This window comes from Glycine max, chromosome 2 (assembly GCF_000004515.6).
Source record: "Glycine max cultivar Williams 82 chromosome 2, Glycine_max_v4.0, whole genome shotgun sequence".
Classification (NCBI taxonomy): Eukaryota; Viridiplantae; Streptophyta; class Magnoliopsida; order Fabales; family Fabaceae; genus Glycine; species Glycine max.
Window position 1 is genome coordinate 12,837,777 of NC_016089.4, and position 18,782 is coordinate 12,856,558.

Here is an 18,782-nt window from a genome sequence, read left to right on the forward strand (position 1 = left end):
GAGTTGTCATTTGTCAACTCATTCTTATTTAAACCAACAAGGTTTGATAAAGTATATAATTGATTTGCTTGAGTAAATTTGTTAAGGCTTGCCTAAAAAGAATTAGTCTCTAACTTATAGCTAAGGAAACACTTGTGCCTGCCGATAGAAGGAAAATCAACAGGCATGGAGCTTGGACATGGAGCTTGGATATCATTCACTATTATTATTTCAAATAGGTTAAAATATATTTTTGGTATATGATAAATTAGTAAATTTTGTATTTATCTTTTATAAATTTTTTATTTACATTGAGTCTCTAATAAAATAATAATTTTATTTTTTTATCATCATCACTTTTTTTAATTCCTGATAAATTAAGGAATTTTTTGTTTGAAAAAATTCGTTAATTTATCAAGGACTAAAAATAAGTATCAAGTATAAAAATAAAATTATTATTTTATTAAAAACTCAACGTAAAACAAAAATTATTAGAGAGAAAATTTAAAAATCACACATTTATTATGGATAAAAAATATATTTAAGCTATTTTTTAATACATAGATTAGAATGACTGAATTTAAAAAATCAAAATTGAACTGTAAATAGAGAATATCAACTACAGGCAGATATCAAAGTATATACTGAGATTTTGACTCGTGGATTGCCCCCATTAAACAGTTCAACAGATACTATATGCTTCTTCATTTTCTTTTTTCCTCTTGTGCTAGTTATTAATGCTTAGTAAGTAGTAACTCATACTATACTAGTGGTGTCAATTTTGAAACTCCTATTACAAAAGAAAAGTTGAGTTGCAATCGCGGTTTAGGCCTGTTTTACACCAAGAATCATTCTTTACACTGTATATACGTTGCAATATAAAATTTTATCGTTAAGATTATGTAGCTGAAAGCTAAGAAATTTAAATTTGGGAATACAAAATTCCAGGATAAGGCCTCAAGTTGAAAGGTCGGAAGAAATCTTTTAATATTCAGAAGTTTGGGTTTTGCCACTTGTATATCTGGATAGCCTGTAAGGATCGGACTTCAGATGTTATTAACACATCTGTTCATTCTTTCTAAAGTTAAATGATTTGATGCTTGGGGTTGTAATAGTGATGATCAAGTTTATGTGGTATTATTTCCCAATCAGAGGGGCAATATAACTAATATCAAGTATCAACAGAGAAGTCTGAAGGATTTTCATGATGGCAATATTTAAATTCCATATCATTCAGTTAAAGATAACATCGAGTATATGCTAGCTTGATGGTCCACCTGTCGGATAAGGATATAGTTTCTCCTTTTTTTTTGTTGTTGTTGTTGTAGTGGTGTGCAATTAAGCCGCGTTTTCCATTTTGTAATTTTGTGGGATATCCATATGGAGGAAACTTAATTTTTAGTTTTTTTTATTAGTTGAAAAATTATTTGATTATTGAATAAATAATTTTTTTTAATAATATCTCAATCATTTCTAACTCTTTATATTTTTTTATTTTTTTATTTTTTATTTTTAATATATTTATCAAATTTCATGTTTATCTTTTATAAATAAATTATTATTTTATTGATTTTCACTCATTTTATATTTTAGGTTAATTCACTGAATACTTATAATTTTAATAAATTAATTTTTTAATTTCCAACTAACTTTGATTCTAACTAATTTTTCTTCTTAGTTTTGTGCAACATAGCCTTTACATGTATGGTGCTCTAATTTGAGTATTGTCCATTGAACTTTGTTGTTTTGTTTGATTGAACTTTGTTGTTTTGTGGTAGAAACATGTATGCATGATTAATATGAAATAATTTTGGTTTCTCTGAAAGACTTGACTCAACCACCTTTCATTCCAGAATAGTATTGCTTGAGGGATCAACTTGATTACCTATTATGATGGAAAGAGAAAAAGGTTTACCTTTGATGATCTCTAACACAAATCTCAGCAGCAGCAGCAGCAGTGTGATGAGGGTCAACAAAAACCTCCCAGATGAGATCATGTTGTTCAAGATCCTCCCTTTGCTCCCATCAAAGACCCTTATTCGATTCAGGTGCGTGTGCAAGTTATGGGACTGTTTCATACGCGACCCTTCATTCCTTCATCTTCGAAAACTCACTAATAACCCCACCCACCACTTTCTCTTCCTCTCACCCAACCAAAACTCTTCACATCCCTTCCTTTATGGTGCTCCTCACCCCAACAATAGCATTGTCACAACACCCCTTCGTCCTTCGATCCTCTTTGCCCTCCCAAACAACCTTCAAATCTCCGAAACAAATGTCCAATGTGTCAATGGTTTGCTCTGTTTCTACCCGAGAAGCCATGTTAGCTTTTATTCTCATGCCGATGCTTTCACTCTCATAGCAAACCCCACCACCAGAGAGATTATTACTCTCCCCAGTGATAACTATTACTCTGTAAAAGCAAATTCAGAGTTTTTCGCTTCAACTCATTTTGGATATGACCCTGTTCGAGACCAGTTCAAGGTTCTTCGCTTTCTTAAGTATCAAGCAACTCTCCAAGTCAAGGTTTTTACTCTTGGTCGCGACACTTCATGGAGGCTTGTTACTGCTGAAACACCCTTTGCTATGTTGCATCTTGAAAACCTTTTGTCTTCTCATGGTAATAGTAGTAGCCTTTGTGTCAATGGTGCTATTTATTGGAGACATTTAGATGGTCTTCTTATGTTCGATGTGGCAGCCGAACAGTTCAGGGAGATACTCGTTCCTTCAGGAGATGGAAGCGTCCTTGGATTCTCGCTATACCCGGATCTCAGGGAAATTGATGGGTGTTTGTGTTTGGTTGGATTCAGTAACCATGGTTTGAAGTTGTGGATTCTGAGGGACTACCAGGCTCAGCTGTGGGAACATGAAACCGGTGACCTCAGAGCCGGCCCAAAGGTAAAACAACTAAAACTCACGCTTTAGGTCCATCAACAAAAATAAAATTGCTATTAATTTTTATAGAGTAAAGAGACCTTATATGTTGGCAAGAAGTCCATGTATGTTGGTGAAAATGACCTACTATATCTCTATCACATTTAAAATGTTTCTCTTAAATTTTGTTTTAGGCCTCACTCGCTGTTGGACCAATCCTGGGTGACCTCCCTCCTCTTTATCCGCTTTGCAGAGTTCCCACGGGTGAGATCCTACTTCTGCCACATTATGTTCCTACAGGTGTTGAAAGAGTCAATTTTAGAGCGATTTACTATGACATGGACACAAAGAGCTCTAGGAGTGCTGTTATCATGGAAATGCCATTGACATGGACAACAACATTCAGAGAAGTTGGCATTGTCTTTTGTCAAGAAAGCTTTAGGTTACTAAAGTAGCAGCATCATAACTAGAGAAATACCTTTCTATTTGCTTGCATGGGGCCTTAAATTGTGTTGGAATGGTTATGACCTATTGATATGGATTTCTTTTTTGCCCTACTAGTTTCTTTATGTCCAATTGAAAAATGTCATGTCACTCTGAATGTTTTGTCTCTCTTTTTTTAATAGCAATACTCTTTCTTTATGAGATGTTGCTTCTTAATTGAGGAGACATAAGAAAATATATTCTGATTTCTGGTATGACCAGCTTATGGCATTAAGGGAATTCTGTTTTCTGGATCTTACATAAACTGGCATTTCAAATGTTTGAGATGGCATCGTATTTGATGTTCGGTTTATTTTTGCAGCAGAAGTGTTGAATTAGTTGTAATTAATTTGGTCAACTCATTCTTATTTAAACCATTAAGGTTTGATTAAGTAAATTGGTTAAGGCTTGCCTAAAAAGAATTAGTCCCTAACCAATAGCTAAGGAATTCTCTTTGTTCCTGCTGACAAAAAAGGAAAATCAACAGGAATGCAGCTTTGATGATCATTCACTATTGTTATTATTTCAAATAAAGCAAACACTAAACTAAATCATTTCCTGCTATAGATTGGAATGCCATTATGATATTATCACCTTTTTATTACCTATTCATGGAAATGAAAGTTCTTATAAATTGTAGTTGTTGTGTTTATCTGGTCAATACAAAAATGAAGTAATAGAATCCACAAGCAAAGTGATGCAACGTGTAGCTTTAGTTTTTTTTTTTTTTTTTGAGAATTAAATTAGTTTCAGTTTCAGATTTTAAGAAATAATAACTTCTTTGAATTTTGTAATAATTTCTCTATTCTTATAATTTAGCAGGAAAACACATAGGTTTTAAATACATTATCAGCTGACAACATAAAAGCAACAAAATGCTCTGAAATATGAAGGTTCTTGTGCCAATTGCACTTAGGCACTTAATGAATCCAAATAAGTGAAAGCTTGGCTCACCCTCCCATCACCAAGAAAATATTGTAGCTCTATATAAGCAAAATGAATATTTATTGTAGGAAAAATAGAAAGGAAAATATGCACCATGTAGATCATGTAGGATCAAAATAACTATTATTTATCGATAAGTCGTGAATCTGAGTGATTTTAGACATAATTTTTTTAAATAAGGTCTCGTATTTAAATTTTATGGATGAAAAAAATATGATTTGGAAGAAAAATCTCACTAAACGTGGTGAGTCAAATTCTCTAGCGAAAATGAATAATCCGCACAAATATCATGATGTAAAAATAAAAAGAAACTCTGCAAATTAATAAATTATATCTTGGTGTGCATAAATGACATAATGCTACAACAGTTGGGGAGGAGGAAAGAATGGAAAAAAAAGAAGAAAAAAAAAGTATGAACAATAATGAGTGCTCTGTAATGAAGGATAAACAATCCAATCAAAGTGCAGATTCTTGAACCTCCAAGTCTTGCAACATCCTGTGAAAAAACCAGAAAACAACCAAAATTTGTCTTGGCAAAGGAAAAACCTTTTATACAGTTTTTCAAGCATTTTTTTTTCAACCAAAATTAACTTTTAAATTATTGTTGATTTTTAAAGTGAGCCTAATTGTGATTGAAAAAGAACACAATATATTAATTTACACCGTAATTTGTTACCACTGGTACCCTATCTTCAATTTATATCTTTTTTGCTGATTTAAAAAAACTGTAATACATCTTTCAGCAAACGTCGAAATCCGTCCCAAACCACCCGACCCGCCTGTCACCCGTCTAATGCAAAAAGACCAACCAAAAGGCTCCAACGATAAAAAAAAAAAAAATAGAGTGAAAAATATAATACTCAATTTCAGTCGGATTGACCATTTTCGGCTCAAATTCGATCATACCCATCCAAACCCAAGCCCTATTGAACAACAAATTCGCATTCCTACTCACAACTTACACCTCACACCTCACACCTCTCGAATCACCTCTCACTTGTCCAACACTGGCCTTATCCAATCAGCCCATTCTTTCATGTTTTGCAACATTCCAATCAATGCTTGGCTTTTGTTTTGTGCATTCAGCATTTTTTGTTTGAAATTCTAGAAATATTCCTTCTTACTTCTTCTTTCTTTTGTCTTGTTCACTCATTCATTTTGTTGTTTTCTTCGCATTCATTCATTCATTCTCGTGAGAGGAGAGGTCCTTCCTTGTTGTGTCTGCTTTGGTTGAGGTGCAAGTGTTATGGTGGTTCGTCGACAAAGAGTGTTTGTGGTGATAATTGGTGTGACCGTTAACGGCAGAAATAAGGTATTGATACCCGTAAGTTACTTAAGGATGTCTAATCCTTAAGTTCTATTTTTTTAATTTTTTTTAATTTTTTTTAAAAACTAATTAGTATTATTATTTAAAATATTTTTAAATACGTATAGTTTCATAGTTCATTTGTACTTTTTAGTTTTTATAGTTTGAAAGTCATATTTATTTTAAAATAATTTAGACTTTTATTTTATTTTAGTCATTTATTTTAAATAAATGTTAGTCCTAATAAGTTTATGAATTACAATTAAGAAAAAATATTAGCAACACATTCGTAAGTAGTTTATCACAATATAATTTATAATAAAAAAGATAATACTTATAACTAATTTCTAGGTAACTATTTATGTATATTATTTTTGTATATGGACTAAAAGGTAAGTCCCTAAATGAGTTGATAATATTTTTGGTAGCTAATACTCCATGAGTATTTAAATATTTATAATATTTGTGTAAATATTATTAAGTTAACTACTTTATGAAAGTCAAAAAATAGTTATATTGTGTCATACATTAGTTTATGGATGTCTAAATTTATATATATATATATATATATATATATATATATATATATATATATATGGTTATCAATTTTAATGTATTATATTATTAAATGCAACTAAAAAATATAAAAATTATGTGATAGTATATGTATGATGTGGTTAGGGGTCGTTTGTTTGTCATTGAATTTTTTTCAATGTTTTCTTAAGATGAACGAAGATCAGTGGATGTATAATAGTATAATGTAAGAAGAAGTTGATATGAATGAAGAAAATGAAAAGGGACTTGGTATGAATGAAGTAGATGAAGAGAAACCTGGTGTGCATCAACATATTGATTGTTCTGATGCCTTCAATACTTCTCAGGTGTTAATATGATTTTTTATTGCTAAAGTAAGTAAATGAATGTCCCTTGAAGAATAAACATGTATGGATTGCATTGTAGGTGTTTGTTACTTGTGATGATATTTTGCATTGGGTTTGATATATTGCTTATGATATTGGTTTTGTGGCGTGATTATGAGATCAGACACAGATATCTGAATTAGAAGAAGGATCTCATTTATTTTAATTGGTTGTGAAAGGAGTGATTAGTTGATAACTACTTGACATAGGTATATTTTATGATTAACTCATACAAAAATTGTTAGATTTCCCCTTTTTATTGCTCATTTCTGTGTAAATAATTAGAATTTTAGCATCATCAAAGTTTTTGTCCAATAGGTATCTAAACTGATGAATTATACTATTTTGATGGTGTATTTGTTGTAGAAACACAGAAGAAAACTTGGAAGAGAAGTTAAAGATCTAAAGACTATCGCTCAGCGCATAGCATTCGCTCGATGCACAAAAGTCACATGCAGAAGTCAAACACCACGTGAAGGTGTCCTTAGCGCGCAACTCGCGCTAATCGCGTGACCACCACCTCACTCGCTCAGCGAGGCAGTCGCGCTTAGCGCATAGTTACATGAAAATTAAACTAACTAGGGCCTATAAAAAGAGGAGGAAGCAAAGGAAAAAGATATACCGAAACTTAGAACTCTACATTGAATATCCACGAAATTAGAGTCTCTCCCAAATAGGGGAAACCAACCTTTGAGATTCATTCTTTCCCTCCCCATCCCTCTCATTCTTCTTCTCTCTCCATCAACCCCTAAAAGATTAAAGTCTCTCATGATAATGAGAGGCTAAACCCCCAATTGTTGGGAGCTTAACAATCAAACGCTCGTGATGTAACTTCTTCCCTACTATCTATTTAATGTTATTTAATTTTTATTCCCTTTTTTCTATGCTTAATTTTATTGATTGTAGTTTGATCACCCATATTCACGTATCTGTTTTAGGATTTAGGCATTGGGAAATATTTATCTTCTAAGAATTGGAAAAAGACATCTAAATGATTCATGTCTAAGGATAAAATGATATTGTTTAGCATGTTTTATGCATCTTTATTTCTAATGCAATTTATTTAATTTATTCTTCTAAGAGATTAGAGGAAAGATCAAATAAATCGGGCTTTTTCACTTGAAGGATCATGGTTAGAATATATAAGTAGATGTAGGTAAAAATTAGAATAATATTAAATAGAGAAAAATCATTAACATTACATCGAGAGTAGTTTTGATAGGCTAGGCCCCAATTTATTTGTATTTTGAATCAATTTTCGCATCACAACTCTCAAAGTGTTTGTTTTTCTTGCTCTTTCTTGTTTTAAATATTAGTTCAATTTTTATGTCAATTTACTTTTAATTTTCCATCTTTCAAATCTTTAATTTAATTTATTAATTTCTTGAAAATTGGGAATACACCAATCTAAGTACAAACAAAGTTCTTGTGGACTCGACACTCGGACTCTCGTTTTACTTTACTACTTGTGATAATTTGATGCATTTGCCAATGAGTTGACAAGTTTTTGGTGCCATTGTCAGGGGCTTTGTCCTTTGTACTTGGTTGTTTTCATATTCCATGTCGATGCCAATATTGGATCAATTTCATCCATGCATTCATGATTCCATTGAAAACATTGTCGATGTCAAACCTGATGGTAATTGTGGATATCATGCAATTGTTGCCTTATTAGGTATGAGTGAAGATTCATGGTCTTTGGTTCGTAACCATTTGCTTAAAGAACTTGCAAAATGGTCTTATGAGTATATCTACATGCTTTGTGGCAGAGACAAATTTGAGGAATTAAAGTGGTACTTACTTGTGGATGGATTATCCATGGTATATAAGTTTTTTGTTACGTTTTGATGGATTAATTTTTTTTAAATAAATGTAATTAAAATTGTTACATGCAGGTTACCATGGATAAGTGAGTGAATATAATCGACATGAGATATGTGATTACATCAAGGTATAATGTCATCCTTGTTTCTCTTTCTCTCCAACAAAGTATGACATTTTTTCCTCTTAGAAGTCAACCACCAAGAGATTGTTCTATACATCACGTTATATGTATCATTCATGTGTATGACAATCATTTTGTTCAGGCAAAAGCATGATCATCCTGTTTGTATAGTTTATGTAATAAAATGTGTTGTGATAATTTGAATGTGTATGTCCCTATGTAATAGGTATTTCTGAGAGATCATTGTCTTTTATTGCCCGTAGCTTTGTTATGGTCTACAAATTGTCATTATCAAGAAAATAATGGCATACACCATATATTAGTAGAAAGCAGCAGTATACAAATTTGATGAGGTTGAAAACAAACTTTGTTGATTTAGGGGAAGATTGAGCATTTAGTTATTGTTAAGTCAATATTTGTAACGTACATTGTTGTAACATACTTATGGGGTTGTCATGTAATATGATAATTAACATGTGTTTCATTGGACGTTCATATATGTATTTATTTAACATAATTATCGACTGTGCAAATAATCATATTAGAAAAGAAAACATCAAACTGTGTATAATTATTTATGTTTTAGGGGTTTTTTACGGTTATTTGACTAATTAAATTGAATTAAGGTTTAGGGTTTCAGTGTTGATGAATTATGTAGTTAGGGTTGAAGGATTAAATAATTAGATTTAAGGTTTAACATAATAATATACTTAGGTCAATAATTTAATGTTCACATACTACATAAATGAAAATAAAATAAAAACTTATCAAATAGCAATAAATAATAAATATTATCCCGTCATATTACATACATAATTCATATAAAACCTAAAAAATTCTAACAATCTTCATGCGTCCGACATACGCCGCCATTGTCTCAATTGAATATATACACTCCCTTGCATAGTCACACCCTTGACGATCCTTAGGCTCTCCTTGGTCACAGTGTATGCTTTTGTTCCTTCAGTGACTACCCTAAGGTTGATCAAGCGTTACAACCTTTTTGCTATTCCTTGGCAAACCTCTTACAACATTGACAACAAGGTAAAAAGTAAACATTTAATGCATGACAATAAAATGACTAACAGTGAGAAATGAAAATATATTATACCAGTACATGTCGAGGCATGTCTACATCAACCAGTGCAGCTGCATGTGGTTCTGGCATATCCATTGGCTGCTGAGGAGGATTTGGTTCAATAAATGTATCATCGTGCACTGCAAGTGGATGTCTAGGAGAATCCTTAAGCTGTTTCGGACTCATGAAGGGGTGAGATATGAAGTAGAACCACTCCATGTAGTCCAATGCACACTATCCAGGAGTACCACAAAGCTGATGACCCACCGATGCAAGGTATTTAGAAAACTTAACTCATATATCATCAATATCCTTTATAGATAAAGATGAAGCAGCATGGTGTGGAGGAATGGTTTGCACATAACCAAATTCTCGCACAACTCTCTCTGGTTGGTGTATGACAATAAATGGACCCTTTCTAATATGTCCAGAAAATAATGAGATCAGCTCAAACTCTCTGAATGCACGGGTGATCACCATAAGGAATCCAGCTCACAACATAGGACGTCAATCTATCCAACTGCTTATGATGCGCTGACACTGATAATGCCTTCATAGACTTCCAACGACAAACATGTGGTTTCCTCTCACGATAATCTTTAGCAACAATAGAAGAAAAAACAATAAGAAAATGCTCGTAGATCCAACACTGCACATATTTTAAAAACAACAAAAATTCAAAGCAATACTCAATATAAACTAAAAAACTAAATATTAAATTTAAAATAAATTATAAATACCTCTAAAAGTGTGATATATCCTGCAAGTTGTCTAGCGCTTCTCTTTGACGCATCATTCAAATTCTCATACATATGGACCAATGCAGCAGCTCCCCATGCGTAGCTTCCAGTTTGGCTGAGGTCATGAAATGCATCCAAGAATACCACATGCATGTGTGTGACACTCTTGTTAGCAAAGAGTGTGCAACCTACTAAATGCAAAAGATATGCTCTAGCTGCTACGGTCTAGTATCCTGCGTCACATTTGCTACGATAAATGTCTCGCAGCCAGGATAGCCGAACACATGCCTCATGGCATTGAAATGTCTTTTCTCTTCCTTCTTGTGAACTAACTTCAAGCAAGTCAACCAACAAGTCCACGACTTGGTCTACATGAGGAGCCTCAAAGCTATGAAAGGCACTTGTAACGAGCAGATAAAGCAACAATGCCACATTATCGAGGGTGATAGTGACATTTCTTACCAGAAGATGGAAACTACTAGTTTTCTTATGACACCTCTCAGCAAAAACATATATAAGTCCCTTGTCACCATTGTCCAAGGAGCATGCAATTAGAGGACTTAATCCTGTGACAACCACTATGCCTTCAATCTCTGGAACAGACATTCCAAATTTCTCTACCTTCCTTCTGTGGGAGGACAACTTCAACTCAGGACGTTCCTGAAAATAAAAATTTAAATCAATTTAACTTGAATAAAAAATAATTATAAAAATATTGTATGTTTTAAAAAATAAATATCTCTCCATTCCAAAATGTGACTACCACATGATGAACATAGTCCATCACAACTAATGTATCGTGGGGCTCAACTGGAAAACCTGGGCATTAGCAACTACATCATCGGCAACTGCCTCCTGAGCCTGGTCATGGAACTCGTCAGCTTCATGATCTACATGATCAACATCATCAGCAACAGGTGCAGCTGCTTGTTGCCTACATTCAGATGTTGTAGGCCTTCGTCATTGAGGGGTTTCATTCAATTCACCACTAACTTATGTCCTTAAAGCTCTTCCTATAACCTTGTCTAAAGCTCAACACAATCATCTTATTCTAACCATAATCTGCACCTTTAAACAATAATAACAATTAATGTCATCGTTTAAATAATATTTCAATAAACTACTATTTAATAATTCATAAATAAAAAATTTATTATTATTTTAATTACTTTAATATATTCATAAATGAATATAGAAATTATTTTTTCAAATTTATAGACTTCACATCACTAATTCTAGTAAACTTAAATTAATGACCAAAATCTAACTATAATTTTGTTTTTTATTTCTAATAAATGACTATTTTATTTTTTTTAACAAATTAGTATCTCAACACCTTTAAATATTTTTAAACAAATGAATAAATTTTAATTTTATACTTCCAAACACTATTATATAAATATTTAATAATATGGGTGTAATAATATATATATATGACTATATCAATAAAATAAATAAATTACTTAAATAGCAAATATAAATAAATTACTTATATTTTAAAAATAAATAAATAAAATTAAATTTATACATTCATTTTTAAATAAACAAAATTCTTAAATTATTTATTAAAAACCAACTTCAAAAAACAAATATAATTAATTAAATATAAACACAGAAAAAATATACAACAATAATTTATTTATTAATAAAATATTTATACAACAAAAATATTAATTTATTTTTAATTAAAAAAATTAATTCAATTATTATTATTTTTAATCAATCCGTATATCCATACGGATTGCTAATCCATATGCAATATACAACATTCGAATCCTAAAAAACAAGCACTCAGACACAACATCAACGAAGAAAAGGAAGGCACTCTCGACGACGACAATGGCAGGGAGTGGCGAACACAATCGAAGGCACCAACGACGGGAGTTGATGACGCAAGAAGAGGAAGCGAAAACGTGAAGGGGGTGAAACAATACTGGGTGAGGGAGAGGAGATGAGGGAAAGGAGAGGAATGCTTTTTAAATTCTTAAGTGAATGACATTTTTGCTACTTCACATAAATTGTTGGGTGCACATTCATCTTTTGTTGGGTGCACCAAGCAATTGTCTCAATTCTTACATTTGTTGGGTTCATAAACTAATCTATTCCAATTGAAACCAAAAAATCAATCAAAAAACAAAAAATCGAAGCACATGCATCCACGTCATTATTTTTTTTAATTTAAAAAAATGAAAGCCAAAAAAAGAGAGGGAGAGTCGTTTATGGTGGTGCGGGAGGTGACGACCACCACCATCTTGGACATTCTCTGGAACTTCGCCTTCACCGTTGCCGCCGCCACTATCTTAAATTATAAAATCAAACAAAACTCGTGCCCTTCAAATCAACACCAGATCTCACCTCATCTTTCACTAAATCCTCCTTCCAAAGTGCTACCTTACAGCCACGGTTGCCGATGTCGACTTCTCGCAATGGAAGAATGTCATGGCCAAACAAAAGTAGAGAAGCAACTTGAAAAAATAAAAAATAAAAAACCCTTTGCTGTGAATCTCAAACTTTTCCCAACTCCACCACAACTCAAAGAACTAAAAATCCATAAAACTAATGAGCCCCAATTTCCTGAAAGCACTCTTAGTCCCCAATATTCTAAAATTCAAATAAAAAATTGAACCTAGATTACGCATTATGTCATTTTCGGCCTTTGGGGTTATTATTTCTCAAAGCTACTCCAATTAGTGATTTTCTTTTCTCTTGTTCGTCAAACTCGTCACTTTGGACTTTGTTGGAGGTTTGCCGGCACCAATGTTGATCATCATGACGAGATAAGTTGTTATTTTCATTTCTTCTTTTAGTTTCACATTTTGTTCCTCTTTCCTTTAATTGCTACAACCAACAACAACCTTTTAATTTAGATTTCTGTTTTGAATGATGATATTGGTCTTCACTTTAATTGATTTTTTCTAGTATTTGATCAATTTATAAGGGGAGAAGCGGTTGGATGATGTGGTGGCGACGGTCGACGACGGTGGTGGTGCAATGTGGTCAACAATGGAAAAGAGGAAGAAGGTGATGACATGACATTGATGTAGAGGTATGTACTTACATGATTAGTGACTAGGCGTGATGACGTATCCCTCTGTCTATCACGTCATCACTTAACGAATACAGCCTGACAACATGTACTAGAATGAAACGCAAAAAAATTTCAAGTATCTTAGGAGAAAAATGAATATTAGGTAATTTTTTAAAAACATGCTATATTTCAGGTGTGAAAAATTTAATTAAGTCAATTATATATAACTCAAGTTCAACTCATTTGATTCATAAATTAAGTTCAACAAATCAAGTATTATTATATCGAGTTTCAAACTATGTTTGTGTTTTTACGTGAGGGGTTGAGAGGGAGACATCTTTGAATTTGGGAACTCTTTGGGAGAGAACTAGGTCTCTTGAATATTCTTAAGATTATAACGCTATTTAAGTTTATTTTTGTCTACAATCTAATCCAGTTCCTATCATTTATACCTGTAGTGTGTTGAATGGTAATGCCGTTGTAAATACTACTAATATACAACAACCTCACCCATTTATCCCTTCTCTAACCCCCAAAGAGAATAATAGCATTTCAATTGAAAAATATGTAACACCTTGAATACATATGGCATCAGATGGCCCTCTCCAGCCATCTTGGCAATCTTAGTGAAGACTTCATCCCCATTCTAGTAAGGAAAACAGAATACAACAGGTGGAGCAAGAACATGAAACATCCACTATTGATCAAAACCTGAACATGAAAAGAGAATACAACCACATCAGTGTTTTAATGACCCAAGAACCAATTCAATACAAAGACACTGTAGAATAATACAATAGTAACATACCAAAATGCCAAATAGGGTATATATCACGTTCATTGAAGGAATAGAAGTAACACCAGCAGCAGTAAGGAGAAATGTGAGAGAAGCATGAATGTTAATGGTGATCTACAGGCCACATTTCCCACAAAACAAGAGGAAGAGAAAAATATAAGTCAAAAGTGGTTGCAGTATAAGATGATAAAAAGATTAGGAGAGAATTTTAAGAATTGATTACCAAAGCTAGTATGTTTTCCCTTATCAAGAAAGACGAAATCAAGACAAAGCCAACAGCACCCAATGCGCGTACCTGTGCACATTATTAAGATTTTATTATAAGAAATGAGTAAAAATGAGTAAAAGAATCAGATAAAACAATCACTTCAAATGGGTAATAAGATGTCTGAGGCAAAAGGTAACAAACATTACAATTGTGCACAAGAAAATTGACATATTCCAACTTGCTCCCGTCCTGACAAGATGTAAAAAGAAGACACGTTATTTAGCTTATTTCAACAACAAAAAAAGGGATTAACAACTTATAGTTGTCATTCTTATAAGAATATTTCAGTCTTGTGATAGGCCTCGAATAAATTCATATCTCAAATTTATGCAAATAATTTCAATAGAAATTGAAGAAAATAACCACCTAGGAAGTTCATTAAATTCATAGATCCAATTAAATGCCCATTTTTTACCTTGATTTTCATTTCTTTTTTGCAGTAAAGCATGCATTGGAAAATTTTAACTTTAGTGCTTTAAGCACACCTAGAAGCTATCCAGAAATACAGGCACCAGCGTTAAGTGCTGGAAATAGAGGAAAAGCACTGGTCAAAGTGCTGGCTAACAGAGAGCATCAATTGTTCAAGTGCTAAAGGCTCCAAACCTTAGAAAAGTGCAGGCTGATGGAGAGCCCAAGTTCTCCAAGTGCTAAAAGCGCTGGAATCTAGTGAAGTGCTGCCCTAAGCACTAAAACGACAGAAAGCAACCCTGATGTCAGTGCTGAATCAGATTCAGTTATTCAGCACTTGATCCCGGCACTATGCACTGGCAAGGAAAATTTGCAGTGTTGCATGGAGCACTGGGATCACTATCCCTACTTGAGAGGGAAAAGGGGGTTAAGAGATCTTGAGGGAAATTTGACAATCTCTCTTCATACATGAAGATCTGACATTGGAGAAGAATTTCAGAGCTTCAATCCAGAGTCCAGACGTTACCTCTTCTCCTTTTCTGATTTTCTGGATTTCTTCATGTCTTGATAAATTCCCTAGGTTAGGATAAATGAAATTTTGGAATTCTTTGAAATTAGACTCATTTCTATTCAATGCAAGTTTCTTCTACCAATCTGAGCAATGTCCCTCTGCATTTCATGCTTCCTCTAACCCTAACCAGTCATTAGTGAATTGATTCGAGGTTGTGTTTGTGACCGGAAAAATATGAATGCCACCAGAAATAAGAGTAATTGTCTTGTTTGTGATATTCTAGAGGGAGTTTCATGAGCAAGTGCTCTGCTAAATTTCTACACTCAAGGCTTGAATTAGATCTATGTTTTTCTAGGGGATTATTAGAACCCTAGTTTTAATTGAAGGGGCCTAGATTCAAAGAATTGAACATAGTTTAATTTTGATAATTCAAACAGAAACTTCACTTTCATGATCTCGCATTGGATTGAGTTTGATTACTTAGAAGGACAATAGAAAGATTTGAACCCTAGTCAATTTCATTTCTTGATTCTTGATTAATTCAAAATCATAAAATCAATTAAACATCAATTATGAGATTTGAATTTAATTCCGTGTTCCATCAAATATATTTGGTTAGTCCAAATAGTAGCAAGTTGCGTGAGCTAGTGATTGATTGTCGGTCTTCGTAGGAAACGACAACCCTATTTCCTCACTCTATCACTTGTATGACTAGTACATTTGAGTCTTTTAACAGCCTCTACCATTGTCTTGGGTATATATTAGAAAAATATTTGAGAAGTAGGACATCTGAGCCCCAAAGCAGGACAGGACATATGGTGACTTAATATAACTAACTACATTACTACGTGACAGCAGAGTGTATTGTAGGTAAAGGAGTTCACTTCATATCAGAGGAGGGATATAGAGAAAAAAGGTGGCAAAGGGTGAGGATATATCCAACACAGCTATCTATTTTACTTCTATAATTGGTTCAGTGATATCATCTTGCCACATAATATAGAAAGAATAATATCAGAAATCAGACTAAATCAGCATTAACAAAGCAACATATAAAAACAAATATAAATTGCAGTGCTTGCATACATTAAAACATTACTTGTTAGTCATGCCCACTCTTATGCTACAAAATTCAAATTTAAGAATTTCATGTCAAAGCTCAAGGTGAAGCTAATTCATATTAACTTAAAAAAAACAACTATCATGACCAATGATCCACAGCATTATACAACCAGAGTAGCATTATACAACCAGAGTAGTAAAACTCAATTCAATGAAATTCATTACAAAGTTTACCTATATGTGAAGTTTATAAGAAAATAAAATTTGTGCATGACTTACCGCCACAAAGTACCCATTGTGAAACCAACTATACCATGCTTAAGCTGCAAAAAAGATATATCACAAATCATGTCATTATATTCAGTTACACCACAGTATCCAAACTAAAGATAAACCAGCATAAAATATGTGAAAAGGGAAAATGAAGGGAGCAAATCTTTGTTCCAAGATCTACAAGATTAAATTTCTCAATGATCATGCCTGCAGATTTTACAAAAAATGGCCAATGGTATACTGGTTTTTAATTCACAATTCGCATGCAAAAAAGTTGGCGTGTTGTTATGGTAGGGGCTATAGCAAACATCTTCATTGACTATTACCATCTCTAGAGGGAGAAAAATATAACCCAGGTGATATGTTCAGCTCTGAATACACTTTATGTTGGTACATTTACACAAGTTAATACCACGTTAACAAAAACACATGTTTGATAAGAGATGTATCCTACAACTAATTTTTAAACAATTTTTCTCATCCTAAAATATAAAAATACTCAATTCTCATAAAATGACCTTTTGGCTCACAAAACTACACTTCCATTCTTTTGTAAACAAAACACTAGGCAGCAGCAAGGAAAAACACAAAGGCAGATTCCAGAGTCCTATTGCCTAGCTCAGTAAGTTTATAAAGTTAAAAACAAGCTCACCAAATAAGTTAGAGCTTTAACTGGACCAGACAAGACAAGCAAAAGTATAGTCGTTGCCACCTACAATAAAAATTAAATGCAACATTAATAATAATCTGATAACTCAATGAGTCAATAACAACTCAAGAATACTTAAAAAATGAGTTTAATTTACATACACAGATATACACTGTCTGTTTAAAATATTTTTACAGACATCCAATAAGATTTGATCCCTTTACCATGTCAACCTATTCATTAACACGATGCGACAATAAGGTAAATTCCCATCGGATGTCGGCACAAAAATATTTTACACATAAATTAAACTCTTGAAGAATTATCTACAGCCATTTGGGAAGCAACTAGCGAGTCTAACCAGAGTTTTCCTGCCCGCATCAACACCCCATCTCATTGAGGATATCACTATTGGCAATGAGAAGAAACAACTGAAGTAATTCTGCAATCAGAAACAAACGCCAAAACAGTGAGATAAAAAAAAAAATCAATAAACATCCAAAACATGAATTGAAACTTTTCAACCAACACAAAGACTAGAAGAGTTTTTGTTAGCATTAACCAAATTTCACCCCCCGCCCAAAAAATAAATAAATAAATAAATAACATTACTCTATTTTCTTAGCCAAACTTTATATACAAACAAAGATTCAATTTTTGTTAGAACCAACCAATTTCCAACCAAAAAAAACGCATACCCATTAGTCTCCTTTCTCAACAAAATTCCATAAACAAGCAAAGACCCATTTTTCATCCACATTAACAAACCTCAATGGCAAGGGAGTTGCTCAAGAAATAGACCAAACCGGTGAGTGCAGCGAACATGGAACACTCAACCAATTGCAGCGTTTTCTGATACACTTCCCCATTTGGGGACAAGTCGTGAAGCTCCAACGAAACCCCCTTGTCTTCCTCTTCTTCGTGGTGTTCGGTTCTGCAAACTGAAACTCCAACATTTGAAACCCTGAGAAGATTGGAAGAGAGAGAGGGTGGGGGTTGTTTGAGTGAGAGAAGAGAGATAGAAGTGGGGAGCAAAGAGAAGTAAAGTGGGTTGGTTTTGGAAACGGAGAAGATGAAGGGAGAATGAGGATGAGTTTTGAGGGGAATCATGGAGGAGACTAAGGTCGTGTTTGGTTCGGCGGAAAATGGTCGTTGTGGTTTGGTTTTTCTAGAAAATGAGACTGGATTAGTGAAAAAAAAAAAAGAGTTACAAATTACAATATCACTGCCGAACAAGACGAACACACTAGTGTAGTGCGTCTCAATTTTATTTTATTTTTCTGAATTACTAATTTATTTCTCATTTACTTAATTAGTTTCATTATTTTTTATTATTAAAATATTTAATTTGATTAATTTAATTAGTTTAGTTTAATTTTTTATCATTGGAAATTTTAATTTGATTGCCCGATTATTGGAACGCTTAATAAAAATTGGGTCCCTTTTGCTTTTTATTAAAAAAAAATCCTTAAAGATAAAAGATTTTTACCATAGTTGAGATGAATTAGAGAATTTTT

General features: G+C 33.0%; 2 protein-coding genes and 1 long non-coding RNA gene across 4 annotated transcripts; 1 reads left to right on the forward strand and 2 right to left on the reverse strand.

Annotated features, from left to right (window-relative positions):
• The first annotated feature begins 1,655 nt into the window (after positions 1–1,655).
• LOC100792298 (putative F-box protein At1g32420) lies at positions 1,656–3,551 on the forward strand. 2 transcript variants are annotated; one of them, XM_006574934.4, is made up of 3 exons: positions 1,656–2,599; positions 2,678–2,877; positions 3,048–3,551. In XM_006574934.4, exons 1-3 carry the CDS (start codon positions 1,870–1,872, stop codon positions 3,306–3,308), a joined length of 1,191 nt encoding a protein of 396 aa, XP_006574997.1. In that variant the 5' UTR covers positions 1,656–1,869; the 3' UTR covers positions 3,309–3,551. The 2 variants fall into 2 exon arrangements, with proteins under 2 accessions (XP_006574997.1, XP_003520151.2); XM_003520103.4 differs by having other exon boundaries at positions 1,657–2,877.
• Positions 3,552–9,204: 5,653 nt separating this feature from the next.
• LOC106797824 (uncharacterized) lies at positions 9,205–11,330 on the reverse strand. The gene is made up of 3 exons (XR_001387103.3): positions 10,271–11,330; positions 9,564–10,127; positions 9,205–9,476 (listed from the first exon to the last, which is right to left on the reverse strand). It is a non-coding gene; the product is annotated as an uncharacterized lncRNA (long non-coding RNA).
• A 2,342-nt stretch (positions 11,331–13,672) lies between these two features.
• On the reverse strand, positions 13,673–18,504 carry LOC100783446 (uncharacterized). Its single transcript, XM_003518771.4, has 8 exons — positions 18,034–18,504; positions 17,627–17,707; positions 17,269–17,328; positions 16,623–16,666; positions 14,509–14,551; positions 14,318–14,389; positions 14,107–14,208; positions 13,673–14,009 (listed from the first exon to the last, which is right to left on the reverse strand). Exons 1-8 carry the CDS (start codon positions 18,373–18,375, stop codon positions 13,890–13,892), a joined length of 864 nt encoding a protein of 287 aa, XP_003518819.1. The 5' UTR covers positions 18,376–18,504; the 3' UTR covers positions 13,673–13,889.
• Between the last annotated feature and the right edge of the window lie 278 nt (positions 18,505–18,782).